The 16,907-nt window shown below is 35.6% G+C and overlaps 1 protein-coding gene across 1 annotated transcript in view; it reads left to right on the forward strand.

The window, feature by feature from the left end:
* The window catches only part of Khc-73 (Kinesin heavy chain 73), a 959,680-nt gene that overhangs the window by 654,854 nt on the left and 287,919 nt on the right, over positions 1–16,907 (forward strand). Inside the window, exon 26 of the mRNA XM_090386270.1 lies at positions 9,789–9,915. Coding sequence (XP_090242396.1) covers positions 9,789–9,915 — 127 coding nt within the window. The remainder of the gene's footprint in view (positions 1–9,788; positions 9,916–16,907) is intronic.

The raw sequence follows: 16,907 nt of genomic DNA on the forward strand, positions 1-16,907 counted from the left end.
ATATATATAATATATGTATGAATAATAAATGGATTTATTTTTAAATATTCACTAATTTTTTATTAATCTTCTTGGGGGTGGGAGGTACTTGTAATTTTTTTTTTTTTTTTTTTTAAGGATTTACTTAAAAAAAAAAATAGCAAAACACTATTCTAAAGTCCTAGCACATGCTCTGAAGAGCTAATTCTGCCAGTAAAATATATTCATGTGCTTCTGCAATAAAGATTTCTGATACATTATGGAGTTCTAATGCAGTAAGGAGACTTACATCTCAATTGTATGGTAGGATGAGCTATTTTAAAACTTTCTTCTTGTGTACTATAGGGCCGCAATGCCCCTTACAAAACCATGTTTCAACATAGAAGGTAATCTACAGCATAGTAGTCCTTATGGCTGATGGACTTTCCAACAATTATGCATCCTCTTTGAAGCACTCTGACTGATATTGCTTTCAAATCTGAATGCATAAGCCTAATCCGAGCATTAAATGGGCTGAAGTCTTATTCCAGATTCCCCTATATGATAATGTTATGGTTGAAACTACCGGGTTATTTTTAAAACTCCTCTTGTATCTGTTTCTTTTAAATCATTATTCAAATCATATTTTCTCTGCTTCAGCCTATGCAAAGTCTTCAAGTCAAACCCCACTCCTACCACTTGGGCATCCAAAATATAAGTGGTGTTATCTTTCACACAGATTAGATCGGGTTTATGTACACCCTCTGAAGTGGAATAGCACAGCTCCACATTCAACCTATTGTTGACTAGGGAAACCACAGCATCATGCCGACGTAACCTGGTGTCGTGGGACCTGTGACACTGGAGAGCAATATGGGCCAGAGATTCAGATGCCAAGCATCCATCCCTGCAATTTTAATCATTAGATCTCCCTCTAGATGTCCGGGTCTTGATCAAGTCTATATAATCATGACCGGTCGTGATTATATATACGGGTCTTGACCAAGTCTATATAATCCCTTCTTCAACCCACTGATGCTGGACAGAGACGAAGGATGACTCCTGCAGAGCACAGCCATCCACAGAGTTGTACAACAAGGTTTCCCATCTTTTCTTCACTTTGTTTTTAGTTTCCTGTTTTTTTTTTCTTTTTTTTTTTCCTTTTTACTTTCTATTGTCAATTGACCATCCTGCTGGAACCGTCTAATCTGCTCTATCTCAACCCTCAGGGAAGATGAAGTGGCAATCTTTCTAATGAGTGCTGAGTTGGAATATTGCAGTTTATCCAGACATCCCAGTCCCCCATCTGAGATGTCCACATAAAAACAAAGGAGTTGGAGTATCTTTAGGCAAACATAGCCACTTCTTTACTGCAGTTCTAACTTGGAGATCCAGAGAGTTCAATTTACTAATCGTTATCTTTCCAAGAACTAATCTATGATACAGTCTTGGAATTAAAAAAGACTCTCAATATAAACACCCGTTGTTGTGGCATAAGTAGCGCCTTAGATAATCGTCCAAGTTCTTTATCCAAATCTGCTGCAACTAACGTTTTAACCATTGACTTCTCTCTCTCGGGGTAACTCGGGAATTTTTTTTTTTTTTCGGCTCTGGCTTCCTTGTACAAAAGTACTTGTACACAGTACTTCCTTTGTACTGTGTGGCTAAAAATAATAATAATAATAATATCTTGAAAATTCAACTCCCAAATAGGTCCATTTATCCAAAACACTATTGATGGTAATTCACCATATCCCAATAGGAATCTGTTTGTTACAATCTTCAACTTCTTTTCTCTCCCTGAGGTGAGGAATGACAAAGTCCCAGAAGTAATATTAATTTCTAACCCCCTTTTGCCAAGAAATGACCTTATTCTATCCAGCAGGGCTTGGAAACCTATTTTCGTACTAGAAACCAAAATTAGATTGTCTGCAAAGGCCATTGCATTAACATTATCACCCTGAATCTTAAACCCCACATGATTTGCCAACTCTTTCAGAAGATCAATAACGATATTAAAAAATAAAGCAAGGGGGAAAGGGGATTACTTGACTTACTCCTCTGGAAGGGGCTATGCAATGGCCTCTATCATGAAACCTTAAAGTGGTACTAGATGATTTATACAAATCACTTATATAGGCTGCAAAGGATTTAGGAAGTCTATGTCTTTGGATTGCCTCTATTATTGCATAATGAAATACTGAGTCAAAAGATCTAAAGTGGCCATATGAAGTGGTTTTAATTTACTTCTAGTTTCAGTTAAAATACTCTGGAGCAAATAAAGATTTTCAGCAGTCTTGTCAGCGGGGATAAAAGCTCTCTGACAGGGATGAAATTTTAGTACAGTAGACAATTTAGAGGCCAGTATCTTTTGAAATGTTCTTAAAATTATAGATGACATTGATATTGATTGGTCTTAGGAGAAGAAGGTTCACATTTCTTTGGAATAAACACTGTTAAAGCTGTGAATAGGAACGAGGCAATCTGTCAGTATACAGGAATATATGGTTTGTTTGTTTGTTTGTTATTTGGTTTTTAGGAGCATTAGCAACTAAGGCCATATTGCTCCAGGGATATGTGGTGGTCATTTCCTGACCTTTCCGCATCCTCTGTATTTGGTGGGCATGGGCTCGAACCCTGGTCTAATCAAGAAGCGTGTGTTACGCACTCCTGCTCCAGCCCACCTGGCTACGGAGCGTCGAATATATGGTAAAGATCCTTTAAGACTTGTATTGAGATATTCCTTAATATTAAAGGAGTTACTTCATAAAGACCCGGAGCTGTTGCAGTAGCAGGAAACACAGATTTAATCTCATCTGTCGTTATAGGCTTATATATATAATCTTTGCCACGTCTTCATTGAGATGTGGCAAAGATTTGTATCTAAATATGTGTTAGTTTGTGTCAGTTTACCCCATTGCATTCAGAGCATAAAAGTTCCATCATAAAATAAATGTCCAGTAATGAACTGATTAATTGTTTGTAGCAGTACAGTGCACTGTGATTCATGAAGATATTTTGAACATCTCTCTTAATTCATCTAAAAATTTTAGGCCATTTTTCACATTTATAAGGAAATTATAAATGTGAGAAAAGTTATAAATGTTAAGATAGAATGTTAAGATTTGAATAACAAAATGATACTGTCCATCATTTAAGATTTTATTTGTTTTCAACTAGTGCATTGTAATTCACCTCCCCACCACCACCACACACATCCTATAGTGTTGTGTAGGGTAAATGTAGTCCAGTTCTAGGAGTTAGAGGGAACCCATAACTGTTGTTATGTGTGTAAATGGAAGTTTTTGTTCCATACACTGCTTGGCTGTTCACTGTGGAAAAATACATTATTCACCATTCAGCATATATTTGCTAATAGAGGCCACCTGCTAGCTAATGAGAAGCTGAGACATTTGTCCTGGTAGTGCCTCAGATTTTTAAATGTATAGTAGAGTCACCTGCTTGGTAATGCTGTACAATTTAAAGAGATATTATCAACTTAGGAAGATCTCTACCCCAGGGGCTCACATCTGGTAAGTATGGGCTTGGCACACCCAGGGTCCTCAGCTGGATATCACCATTCTTCTCATTTTTGGTGATTTCCTTCTACTTTTCTCTCTCTCTCTTAGGGTAATTCAGAAATTTTTTTTTTTTTTTTTTTGCCAGGTGCGGCATAAATCTCAGGCTTCCTTGCGCCATATGGCTAATAATAATAACTGTGGATAATGTATTTGCTCATTGTGACAGTTAGAGACTTTTTTTTTTAATTGAACATAATATGCCCATTCTATAGAACTGAATACTCAGCTTCTGTCTTCAGTGGAAACTGGAAACAGAATGATCCTTGTGATCAAAAATCAAATGAAATAATGCATACCAATTTTGTTTAATTTTTTTTTAACTGTAAAAAAAGTATAGTCATAAAACAAAATCAGATCTCTCCATGTTGGAATCCCGGGGGCTCACATCTGGTGAGTATGGGCTTGGCACACCCAGGGTCCTGAGCTGCATATCATTATTCTTCTCTTTCTTGGTGATTCCCTTCTACTTTTGACACTCTCTCTCTCTCTCTCTCTCTCTCTCTCTCTCTCTCTCTCAGGGTTACTCGGGAACTTTTTTTTTTTTTTCCTGGTGCAGCATAAGCCTCAGGCTTTCTTGCATCATATAGATATTAATAATAATAATAACAAACTGCAATTGCCTGTTCATCTTGTTGTTTTCCTAGTTTTGTCTTCAGTATGCATTTCTGCTTTTATTGGAAATGAATTATTATGTAAAAAAATTTTTTCAGGAATCAAGGTAGTAATAATAGAGGCATGCAAGAAACATGAATTTTATGTATAATGTTTCCTGATGCACCTTTTTCTAATACTGTGAAAGAGAAGCAACTGTTTCTTTTGATAATAATGCTGCTACTAAATATGCTATTTCTTCTCTCCAGTAAATGTTAAAGTAAAAGTAAAGTGCAGCGTTGCAAAAGTAGTTACCAATTTTAAATTACTTCACTTCTTTACAATGAAAATGTGTCTGATCGTGTAACTTTTTTTTGGTGTTTCTGTTTAAGCATTAAGGATAAGAAATAGTGAGGCACTCATGCTTGCTCCAAGCTAAATTATCTAATAAGATTTTTATCGTACTCTTTGAAATCATTTTCATGTAATGTGCCATCGTTTTGAAATACCCCACCTTCCTCTATATGAGCTTTTTTTTAACCCATTATTAATAAGAATCTCCTTGAAAATTTTCAGTATAGATTGGGAGAAAGGAATTATATTGGTATTTAAAATTAAAAGACATTTCACACCATGTACATGCACAAATAGTTGATTGTTTTAGTTTTACTGTCTCTTTGCTGATCATCTGTTCCTATTCCACCTGGAACAGGAACAGGAACAGGCGAGGCCTCATTTTAGGAAGGATGTAGAGTTGCTAGAACGAGTACAAAGAAGGGCAACAAGATTGGTTTTTTACAGCATGGTTTTGTTAAGGGGAAGTCTTGCCTAACCAATTTGATTGGATACTATGATGCAGTAACAAAAGAACTGGATGCAGGGAATAGCTTTGATATTATATACTTGGATCTTAGAAAGGCTTTTGATACTGTTTTGCACATGGAAGACTGCTACACAAATTGGAGCAGTGTGACATTGGAGGCAAATTGCTGCTATGGATAAAGGGGTGGTTGAGGGGGAGAAGACAGAGAGTGGTAATCAATGGACACTGCTCATCGTGGACTAATCTTATTAGTGGAGTCCCTCAGGGCTGGGTCCATTATTGTTTTCTGTATTTATAAATGATATTGATGATGGTATATCAAGCTTAATGTCCAAGTTTGCAGACGATACAAAGGTTGGCAGGGTTGTCAAGGACACTACTGACACTATGCTGCTGCAACAGGATCTGGAAAGGTTGAGCAGATGGGCTGAGAGGTGGCAAATGAAGTTTAACATTGACAAATGTAAAGTACTACACATGGGAAACAGCAACCCCAGAGCAACGTATCAACTCTGTGGTACTACACTGACAGTGGTAGAGAATGAAAGGGACTTGGGGGTGGTTGTGCAGGCAGATATGAAGTTCTCTGAGCAGTGCAGACGGGCTGCAAGAGTAGCTCATGGAGTATTGTCAATGATATACAGGAATTTTTCCAGCAGGGATAAGGAGGTGATTATTCCCTTGTATAAGGCAATGGTCAGGCCACACCTAGAGTACTGTATACAGGTCTGGAGGCCTCATTTCAAGAAGGATGTAGAGCTGCTGGAACGAGTACAGAGAAGGGCAACAAGATTAGTGAATGGAACAAAGGGGTGCTCTTACGAAGAAAGGCTTAAGTTTTGCAAATTACAGTGTCTGGAGACTAGGCACCGGCGAGGTGATCTGATAGAGGTGTATAAAGCCTTGAATGGTTTGAGCATGCTCAATGCTGATGGGATTCTTCCTCTAGCTCAGAATAATCACCTGAGAGGGCATAAATTCAAATTGAGGAAAGACAGATGTAGGATAGACGTGCGGAAATTTGCCTTTAGCCAGTGGGTGGTTGGTTGGTGGAACAGACTTCCATCCCTTGTCGTGGAGGTTGATAGCCTAAATAAGTTTAAGTTTGTTATTTGTTATTTGGTTTTTAGGAGCATTAGCAACTAAGGCCATATTGCTCCGGGATATGCGGTGGTCATTCCCTGACCTTTCCGCATCCTCCATATTTGGTGGTGACGGGCTCGAACCCCGGTCTAAAATAAGTTTAAGGCTCAGCTGGACAGGTATTTTGAACAAACAGAGGGGTGAAGTGGAAGTGGTTTTTTTTTTTTTTTTTTTGGCTGATGCTGCATAAGCTTGCTTTCTTGCATCAAATGCCTCTACTAATGCTAATGCTAATTGGTGAGGGGAACAAAGGGGTGCTCTTACCAAGAGAGGCTTAAGTTCTGCAAATTGCAGTGCCTGGAGAACTTGAAAATTCCACACTAGCAAGCACATATTCCATATTGACCATACCTGTTGTATGATTTTTTCATTTCCACCTACATTTGGTATGAATAAACTGTATGTATAAGGTGTGAATTGCCTTTTGATTTTAATTTAAAATGTTATCTCTAAAGGACAAAAATTTTCCAGTCCCTTAGTTCTTACATAGTTAATCGAATTTGTAGGCATTCACTTAAGCACTATGAGAGGACAAAAAGTTTCACTTAGACTTTCATTTTTATAAACAATGATAATACATCCAGAATTTCACTGAGGGGGCATAACTATTATTACACTAGTTCACATAGATTATAATGGTCTCAAAATTCATGGTGTTTCTGGTGTACTTCAGTGTTAATTTTAAAAATCCAAACTGTTTTTATTTATCATGTAAGTGGAAAGTGAAAAAGACCTGAGGATAATTGTGCAGTCAAATATGAAGTCACTGAGCAGTACAGATGGGCTGCCAGGGCAGGTCATGTAGTCTTGTCAATGATATATAGGAATTTTGCTAGCAGGGACAGGGAGGTTATTATCCCGTTATACAAGGCAATGGTCAGGCCACACATAGAGTACTGTGTACAGGTCTGGAGGCCTCATTTAAGAAGGATGTAGAGTTGCTAGAACAAGTACAAAGAAGGGCAACAAGATTGGTGAGGGGAACAAAGGGGTGCTCTTACCAAGAGAGGCTTAAGTTCTGCAAATTGCAGTGCCTGGAGAGTAGGCACCTGTGAGGTGATCTGATTGTGGTGTATAAGGCCTTGAATGGGTTGAGGAAGCTGAATGCTGATGGGATTCTTCCTCTTGCTCAGATTATGAACCTGAGGGGCCACAGTTTAAAATTGAGGAAAGACAGTTGTAGAATAGATGTGCGGAAATTTGCCTTTAGCCAGCGAGTAGTTGATTGGTGGAACAGACTTCCATCTTTTGTTATGGAAGTTGATAGCTTAAATAAATTTAAGGCTGAGCTGGATAGGAATTTGGAACAAATGGAGGGGTGAAATGAAGGTTTTTTTTTTTTTGGCTGATGCTGCATACTACTTCTTTGTGACTGACAAGTTTATACATGTCGAGACCTGCAAGTCAGGTAGCTATACATACTTGCAAAGTGTTTCATCTATTCAGTTGTTTTCTAATGCAGTTGTGCTAACTGCTTCTAACATTATTTCCATATTCAGTGTTTTGACAGGGGCAACTGTTGTGGTTGTGTGAACAATCCGAATATATTTTTGTTACATTTGTGATAACCATGTTCTGTCAAAACGTGGACAGGATATTTCATCATTTGTGAAAAATGCGTATACTGCATATTTTAAAATTAAATTAGGTGACCAAGATAAAAGTTGGGCTCCGTAAAGTGTGCTGTATTTGTGTGGAGGGCTTGAAATTGTGGTAAAAAGAAAGGCATGAAATTTGCCATTCACATTGTTTCGAGAGAGCCTTTGGTATCATATTAATGACCGCTACATTTGTTCCATAAATGTAGCAGGTTATAATGAGAAGAACAAGAAGAGCATTGTGTACCCCAGCAACATTGGTTCAGTCTGTAACAACAGCATTAGTACTGTAAGGCCAGTACCCACTGGTGGGAATCAAAAATTTTAAAAACTGGTTATCTATCACCTTACTCCCCCTTTTCAAGGTAAAAAAGAAAAACCAAACATAGACCAAAAGCAGCGTAGCTCACATGCCATTCAGTGTGAAACAGCCTTTAGGGACAGGTTCAGCGAACTCTGGAAATTCCAGGAACAGGTTCATGTGAACCGGCTGAATCCCACCATTGCCAGTACCCCACAGACCTGAACTACTGGTACCATCGCCATCAGTCATTTTTGAACATATTCCATGAATGTAATATTTGCAATATAGAGAATATAAACTATTATAACAAAGAAATTTACAACTTGACCACAGTTTTTTGTACAAAGTGAATTCAGTTATTGTTGTAAAAGATTTAAACCTTCCCAAAGGGTAGGCAGATCTTTTGGGGTCAAGATTAAATCCATTCTGCTAGTCTGAGGAACAGTCTTCTCATGGTGTAGGCATCATGAAAAAGAATTGGTTTCCCATTTTTCCCAAGAAGGCTCAATAATATATTGCAACAGCATTCCTGTAGTTATGAACTTTTTTTTTTTTTTTGGAATTTTCTACTAACCTACAGAGCAGAGGCTGTTTGTTGACTCATTGAAGAAATGCTTGATAATGGAAACAAGAATGCATCCATTTCTGTAGCCCATTCAGCATGCTTAAAAAAAATACAAAAATTTTAAGCTTCTTTTGGAAAAATTCAGTACAAGGATCACAGTTGGCTAGTGTGTGGAGATTTTAAAGTTATTGGCCTGCTACTCAGCCAACAACTTGATTACACAAAAATGCCTTGCTTTCTGTGCAAGTAAGTGGGATAGTCGAGCAAGAAGTGAAAATTGCGAAAGGAAAGTATGGCCACCAAGACTGTCTCTGACACTAGGTTCAAAGAACATTAAAGACAAGCCACTACTAGATCAAAACAAAGTATTTTTACCTACTCTGCCTGTAAAGCTGTTTCAATAAACAGTTTGTCCAGACCCTCAATAAAGAAGGAAATTCTATTAAGTATGTTTGCATTAAATTCCCATTTATCAAAGCAGGGATTTTTCTTGGAACTGAAATCCAGAAGCTGCTGCTAGGCCATTATTTGAAGAATCCACAAACCAGACTGAAAGAGATGCTTGGTCTGGCTTTAAAAATTTAGTATGCAATTTTTGGGAAACAGTAAACAACTCAGATCATAAAATGGTTGTGAGTGACATGTTAGAGAAGCTCAGAAAAACTAGACTGCAATATGAGTGGTAAGGTACACTTCTTGTATTTTCACATCAACTATTTCTCAGAAAATTTAAGTGAAGAACAGGGGGAAAAATTCCATCAGAATATAAAAAAAAAATGGAAAAACAGTACCAAGGAGGACGGAATGTCAGTATGACTGCTGACTACTGTTGAATGCTAAAAGAAGGAACAGCCACCAAAACTAGCTGCATGAGGAAGTCAAAAAGGTGAAAGTGTTTAATTCTTTCTGATGTCTAATTTGTGGCTGTCTATTCTGCAAACTGAATTTCTTATATTAAACCAATAATTTCATTTTTTTATTTGTAAAAAGTCTGATATGATGAAGAAAATTTCAAGTAACTTTCAAAATTTCAATTTAAAATGTAGTTCAGATTTCTTATCAGCAGTAAAATATCAGAGAACTTCTTAAAATGAAGACCAGTATTATTCTACTAGGTTCTTTAAGCCATAAAGTTGAAGTAAGAAAATTTTTTTTTGTTTGTTATTCACTTCCTTAATTTTACAAGTATTCATCTATTCAATAATAATGGATTTTTTTTAATCAGACAAATCAGATCATGACATAGACAGAGAACAGAGTCTTATTGATCAGTGGGTATGTTTAACAGAGGAAAGAAATGCAGTTTTAGTTCCTGCACCTGGTTCAGGGATACCTGGTGCTCCTGCTGATTGGTAAGTTTTATTCAATGTATATCATTCCTTAATAATATATATTTACATAAATCCTAAATAAATATTAATTTATTTTTACTTGTAAATGCGTGTTGTAATTTGTCTTGAAGAAGTATTGGCCTAGGAATCTCTACATAATTGAATTTTAATAGAATTTATTCTGATTTAAATATTATTTGTAATATTATTAATATCATGTACAATATTATTTTGTAATTTATATTTATTATAAATTGCAAAATGTAAAAATATTTTTAAAATATTTTAGAACTTTTTAAATTTGCTAATAGTAAATATAAAGAAAGATTTTTAAAATTCATAAATAGATTATCTACTTCTATATAGATAAACAGAGCAGTAGTTATTCCTATTTTTAAAAATAGAAACATTAATAATTACAATAATTATAGGGGTATAAACCTATTAAATTCAGGGCATAAAATCTATGCAAAGATCATTAAAAATAGCTTAGTAAATTCTTTGAATCTAAGATAAGGCAAGGAGCAGAATGAATTTAGATGAGGACATTCCTGCACTGATGGCTATTTCTTTTTAGTCTATGAAAGCCAAACACATTTAACTTTCATAGACTACAAAAAAAGCTTCTGATCATATATTATTAGTAGGGATAAATTATTAGAAATTATTAAAAAAGATGCCCAGATAAAATAATAAAAAGGTCAGAAAAATAATAATAATAACATCTGTGAAAAAACACAATATCAATAAAAATTAATGGAGAAATGTTTAACTAAAACCAATAAACAAAGGAATTAGACAAGGATGCTGAGTCAACACCTCTCTTTAATATTTACATCTATGACAGAAAAACACATTTAGCTTTCATAGACTACAAAAAAAGCTTCCGATCATATATTAGCAGGGATAAATTATTAAAGAAGGTGCCCAGATAAAATAATAAAAAGGCATATACAGTATAGTTTAGGGCTAAAGCCTCAGGTTATATAAATACTTTAACTAATGTACAACTTAGTGCATTGCATCATTTCTGTACATAGCCAACTACATAAGTAGTTATAAATTGGCATCATTAAGTATATCTCATATTGTGAATTCCTTCACAAAGAGTTACCATTTCTGTACATAGCCAACTACATAAGTAGTTATAAATTGGCATCATTAAGTATATCTCATATTGTGAATTCCTTCACAAAGAGTTACCATGAATAAGTAACGCTTCACCATAGGAGGGAATGACCACTGCATATCCCCAGAGCAATATGGCCTTAGTTGCTAATGCTCCTAAAAAAAACCAAATAACATCACCATAGAGAAGACTATTGTTACTTATTCTCAGTGGATACCATCACCCATATGGCACCTTTTCGGAGCTAATTGGCTCCTCATCAGTGAGTGGGCAGGTACCCTGGTGTTGCAATGATGACAACTCAGTTGTGAAGTATAAATCCACTGATGAGGAGCCAATTAGCTCCGAAATGATGCCGTGTGGGTGATGGTATCCACTGAGAATAAGTAACAATAGTCTTCTCCTGTGGTGAAGCATTACTTATTCGACGTAGTGCAATACCATGGCAACTCGTTGTGAAGGTATTCACAATATGAGATATACTTAATGATGCCAATTTATAACTACTTATGTAGTTGGCTATGTACAGAAATGATGCAAATGCATTAATTTGTACATTAAAAAGGCATATATAACATCTGTGAGAAAAACACAATATCAAATTAATGGAGAAATGTTTAACGAAAAACCAATAAACAAAGGAATTAGACAAGGATGCTGAGTCAACACCTCTCTTTAATATTTACCAAATCTGTGAAAAGAAATTGGAGAATAAGTATTCTTGGTAATAGCTGTAAAACAAGGAATATATTTAGATATTCACAGATGATGAGGTTTTGATGGCCAGCTCTGAGGATGATTTACAATATTCAGTCCATCATTTAAACTTACTTTCAAAAAAATATATAACATGGAAATCTCACTAGGAAAACCAAAGTAATGGCATATCTCTGCAAGGTAAAGAGCCTATAAGGAGTAATATCTGCTCCTTATTTGGCTGGGTTAACCAATAATCTATGGTTACTGAGATAAAATCCTAAGTCATATTGTCAATCCTTTTGATTGACAATTTGAGAAATTATAGAGTTCTTAAAATACCGTGATTGTTAGACTAAATTCCAAATAGCAAATGCTTAATATACGGTACTCACCTTATACAATCTGCAATAGTTATTAGGGTGAATTGATGGCTAAATTTTGGGTTGAATAATTTAAATTAAAAAGTGAGATAAAAAATAAATTAATTTGACAGAATTTAAAATAAGCGCAAGGAGGCAGAAGTGCACAACTCCTTCCCTGGTTGTCATGAAGGATAATTAATTAAAAAACTCTGAGTAATATTAAACTGATAAGCCAATAGTCATAACGATGGACTTTCATTTAGTTAAAAATGTCTTCAGTTGGCAAAGTTGAGTAGAGAGTGAGCGTGTGCTGTATTTCAAAGAAATATCTATACTCCCATGATGCTCTTTGGAGCACGTGGGAATCTCAAATGTGAGAGATTCCAGACCGGGGAAAGATTGAAGGGAAGCTTTGCATTTATGAAGGGGAGCTTTGCATTTATAAAGAGTTTAGAGTGGTGACGGAACCATTCAATAATGAGAGCCTCACATTGGAGAATTTTATAGCTGGTTTTTAGTTTAACTATGGTAATGGCGGAATCAACTAGGGAGGTGTGGTTGTGGGTATGGGCATGTATTGTGAGCTCGGTGCTAGATTGTCCTGTTCTAAAACTGTTATAGTGATAGTATGCACGTGTATTAGAGGTTTTTATGAAACCGAACTTTGTTGTAGTGCTTCCAATATAGCAAGCATTACAGTTTTGTTGGCATGTGATCAGATATATTATGTTGTTCATATCGCTTGTCGGGTACTTGTGTGTATCTTTATATGTATTGAATAAAGATCCGAGTTTGTTGTATGCTGAAAATATGAGAGTGATATCTGTGCCTGTAAACATCTGACGGAACTGTCCTGCGAGTTCACTGTGATAGGGAAATTTTGTTTGTTTGTTTGTTATTTGGTTTTTAGGAGCATTAGCAACTAAGGCCATATTGCTCTGGGATATGCGGTGGTCATTCCCTGACTTTTCCGCATCCTCCGTATTTGGTGGTGACGGGCTCGAACCCCGGTCTAATCAAGAAGCATGTGCTACGCACTTCTGCTCCTTCCCACCTGGCTACGGAGGCGCCTTGATAGGGAAGGATGTGAATGGTATATGCACGTTTGTGTATAAAGATACTATGTCTAAAGACGCTAAGATATCTCCATCGGAAATTGTAGTGGTACTTATTTTCTGGAAAGCTTGATTGGTATTGCTGATTTTAAATTTCGAGAATCTAGTGAGAGGGGAGATAATTTTAACTAAGTAAGTGGATAAATTAGCAAAGGCTGATTTACTGAAGGAAATTATTGGTCTTAGGGGGTGGCCAGGTTTATGTAGTTTGGTAATACCAAACATGTGAGGGAGAATGTTACGAATTCCTATCTATCAATTTTTATATACACTACAGTATATAAATTGATTTCTTTGTTTTGTCTAAGTCTCCTTAAGATTATATCAAGTTTGTTTTTTAGTTTGGAAATATAGTTATTATCATTAAGCAATATCTCAGATATCATATTACAAAAAACAGACAAAGGTGACACGATCGTAATTTTTGACAAAAGCACCTATATAGAAAAAATGGAACAGATTCTGGCTGATCAAGACACATACAAAATTGATAATAACTATAATATTTCCAAACTAAAAAACAAACTTGATATAATCTTAAGGAGACTTAGACAAAACAAAGAAATAAATTTATGTACACTACAACAGATAGGAATTCGTAACAACATTCTCCCTCACATGTTTGGTATCACAAAACTACATAAACCTGGCCACCCCCTAAGACCACATTACAAGCCTTACAAGAATTCTTAATGACAGATGACACCTTAACGAAACGCACCTCTCTTTCCATTAACAATATCCTAGAACTCACTTCATTATTACTAGATGCCAGATATTTCAGGTTCCACAACAAAATTTTTCAGCAAATATTTGGCCTACCCAATCGTCTAGGTATTTCTGCCCCTTTGTCTGAAATTTATTTAGCTACAATAGAAAACCAAATTTTACACCCTTTCACTTCAGAGATAAAATTATACACACGTTACGCAGATGATATACTTATAATAGGTGATAAATCCACAACAGACAATCTTTTTTCAAAATTCGACTCAATACATGATAGATTGAAATTCACACTTGAAATTGAAGTGAACAAACAAATCAACTTCCTCAATCTTACCATTTACAAAACAGGCACCAAACTCGGCACGAAGATTTTTAGAAAAAACACACACACAGGGAAATATTTACACTTCGTATCGCACCACCCACTTAGCACAAAAAAAGCCGTAAAAAATCCATAACGCCATAAAATATAGCTCCTCACAAGATGACTTATCCAACGAACTCCAATATCTCACAAAAAAGTTTATAGCTAGGAACTACCCACCCCAACTAATTCAACACACTATTTTCATTGCAAAAAGTAATATCAACAACTCAACCAAACACATTACTAAAGCAAATACACGTATCATCCTTTCCTATCACAGTGAACTCGCAGGACAGTTCAGTCAGATGTTTACAGGCACAGATATCACTCTCATATTTTCAGCATACAACAAACTCGGATCTTACTCGGATACACACAACTACCCGACAAGCGATATGAACAACATAATATATCTGATCACATGCCAACAAAACTGTAATGCTTACTATATTGGAAGCACTACAACAAAGTTCGGTTCCACAAAATCCTCTAATACACGTGCATACTATCACTATAGCAGTTTTAGAACAGGACAATCTAGCACCGAGCTCACAATACATGCCCATACCCACAACCACACCTCCCTAGTTGATTCTGCCGTTACCATAGTTAAACTAAAAACCAGCTATAAAATTCTCCAATGTGAGGCTTTCATTATTGAATGGTTCCGTCACAACTTACGTAAGCCTTGCAACAAACCACAACAAGAGGAATCGCTGTTCACATTCTCAACTGTGTAGATGAAGATGAGCATTTTAAGTGATGAAACAATGTTCTACCTGTCTGGTAAGGTTAACAGAATGAAATTCCCCACTCAGTTCGTGAATGCAAGTGTGATATCCCAAGGTAAACGGGTGCATTGGTCCCACAACCAGGTGATTGGGCATTTTTCTTCCTTCCACAAAAACACCCTGAACTCTGCAAATTAACTTAGATATGCTCAAATTGTATGCTGCACCTCATCTGGAAGATATTTACATGTTAAGTCAACAAGATGGGACACCACCATACTGGGGCTGACGTGTGCGATTTCCTCAATAAAAATTTCCTAACCAGCGGATCAGCCGAGATGGTCTCATTCTTTGGATATCACACCTATGGAGTTCTTTGTATGGGGCTATGTAAAAGGATAAGGTGTATGCAAAAAAACAGTTAACAACTTGCAGAGTTAAAAGATTTGAACAGGCAGTGACTTCCATTTCTCAAGAGATGTTTCAAAATATTTGGAATGAAATCGGCTACTGTCCTGACATTCTACCTGCTACCAAAGATTCCCATGTGGAGGTTTACTAAAATGCAGTTGTGTGATAAGAAATTCTTTGAGTTGTTTTATTAAGTGCAGCAAACCATTTTACAATATCTGTTAAATTTTACAATAAAATGTAATCAAGCTTCATAATCAGGTGAATAATTTAAAAACACCTTGTATACACAGTAGAATTGCTGCAACAGAACTAGCCTTTATCACATCAAAGATAGCCATTACTAGTGATATATTATTATATTGATTCATTAAGCATGTTACAGGCTTTATTAACAATGTGGTATAATCCTCATCCAATCCTCTCCTGGGTTCAACACATTCTTTATTCTCTCTCTCTCTCTGAATCGGAATTTGACATCATCTTCTGCTGATTTTCCAATATTGCTGCTACAAAATCAGAACTCCCTTTGAATAACTATATCATTCTCTTATATTCATACTACATTTAACTAATACAATACAACTGGCTACAAACTCTATACCCAGTAGCAAGATTTTTGGCATGAACTGGCTACAAACTAACTAACCTAGATTAAGCCTTTAATCAATCTGTGGCAGTCTGTGCAGGTTCCAAAGAGATAAATTTGTTCTTGCTTGGCTCCACATAGCACATAGTCATCTTACACATTCTTTTCTACTAGGGTGGTGGTGATCCACATATGTTTTGAGAACTACGATATCATTTTAACCAGTCATCATATTTTTATAGAATGTCCTACTTTTAGAAATATACGGTCTTTATGTTTTACAGCTTCTCATAGTCTGGCCAAACAATTTATTCTCAGCCAAATTTTAGATGACAGAGATATAATATATATAATATTTTTAACTTTTAATCTGGTTAATTTATGTACACATATCTCTATTAGTCCATTTATATTTTGTGATATATAATTCCTTTTTATAGATCACTAAATATATTTAAAGCTGTTGTTTATTATGACTTGGTGCATTTTGTCCTAAACTGCCAAGGCACCAAACACTAAATGAATAACCAATCAACCACATTTAATATTTTATTAAAAATATTACTTTAATTCATTTAATATGAATTAAAGCAATAAATTGCTTCTCATTTAAGTCTGGTTTATAGGACATAAGATACAGATGTTATTAAATTCCATGAATAAATATCCTATTGATATTTAACATTTAACTACTAATAAAGTATTACATAATTCTAACTTCTTGGGAGGTTTGTGTAGCTTTTTGCCTTATATGTTTCTATATAGAAAGTAGCTAATTTAATGTAGCAGATGCATTAATTGTGTCTACCACATGATAACTTCTTTTTTATTTCACTTACGATGGAAAGTTGTTGTATATTTATGAAACCAAATACATTAAT

Source organism: Mastigoproctus giganteus, chromosome 12, assembly GCF_048544385.1.
Source record: "Mastigoproctus giganteus isolate SK-2022 chromosome 12, ASM4854438v1, whole genome shotgun sequence".
NCBI classification, from domain to species: Eukaryota; Metazoa; Arthropoda; class Arachnida; order Uropygi; family Thelyphonidae; genus Mastigoproctus; species Mastigoproctus giganteus.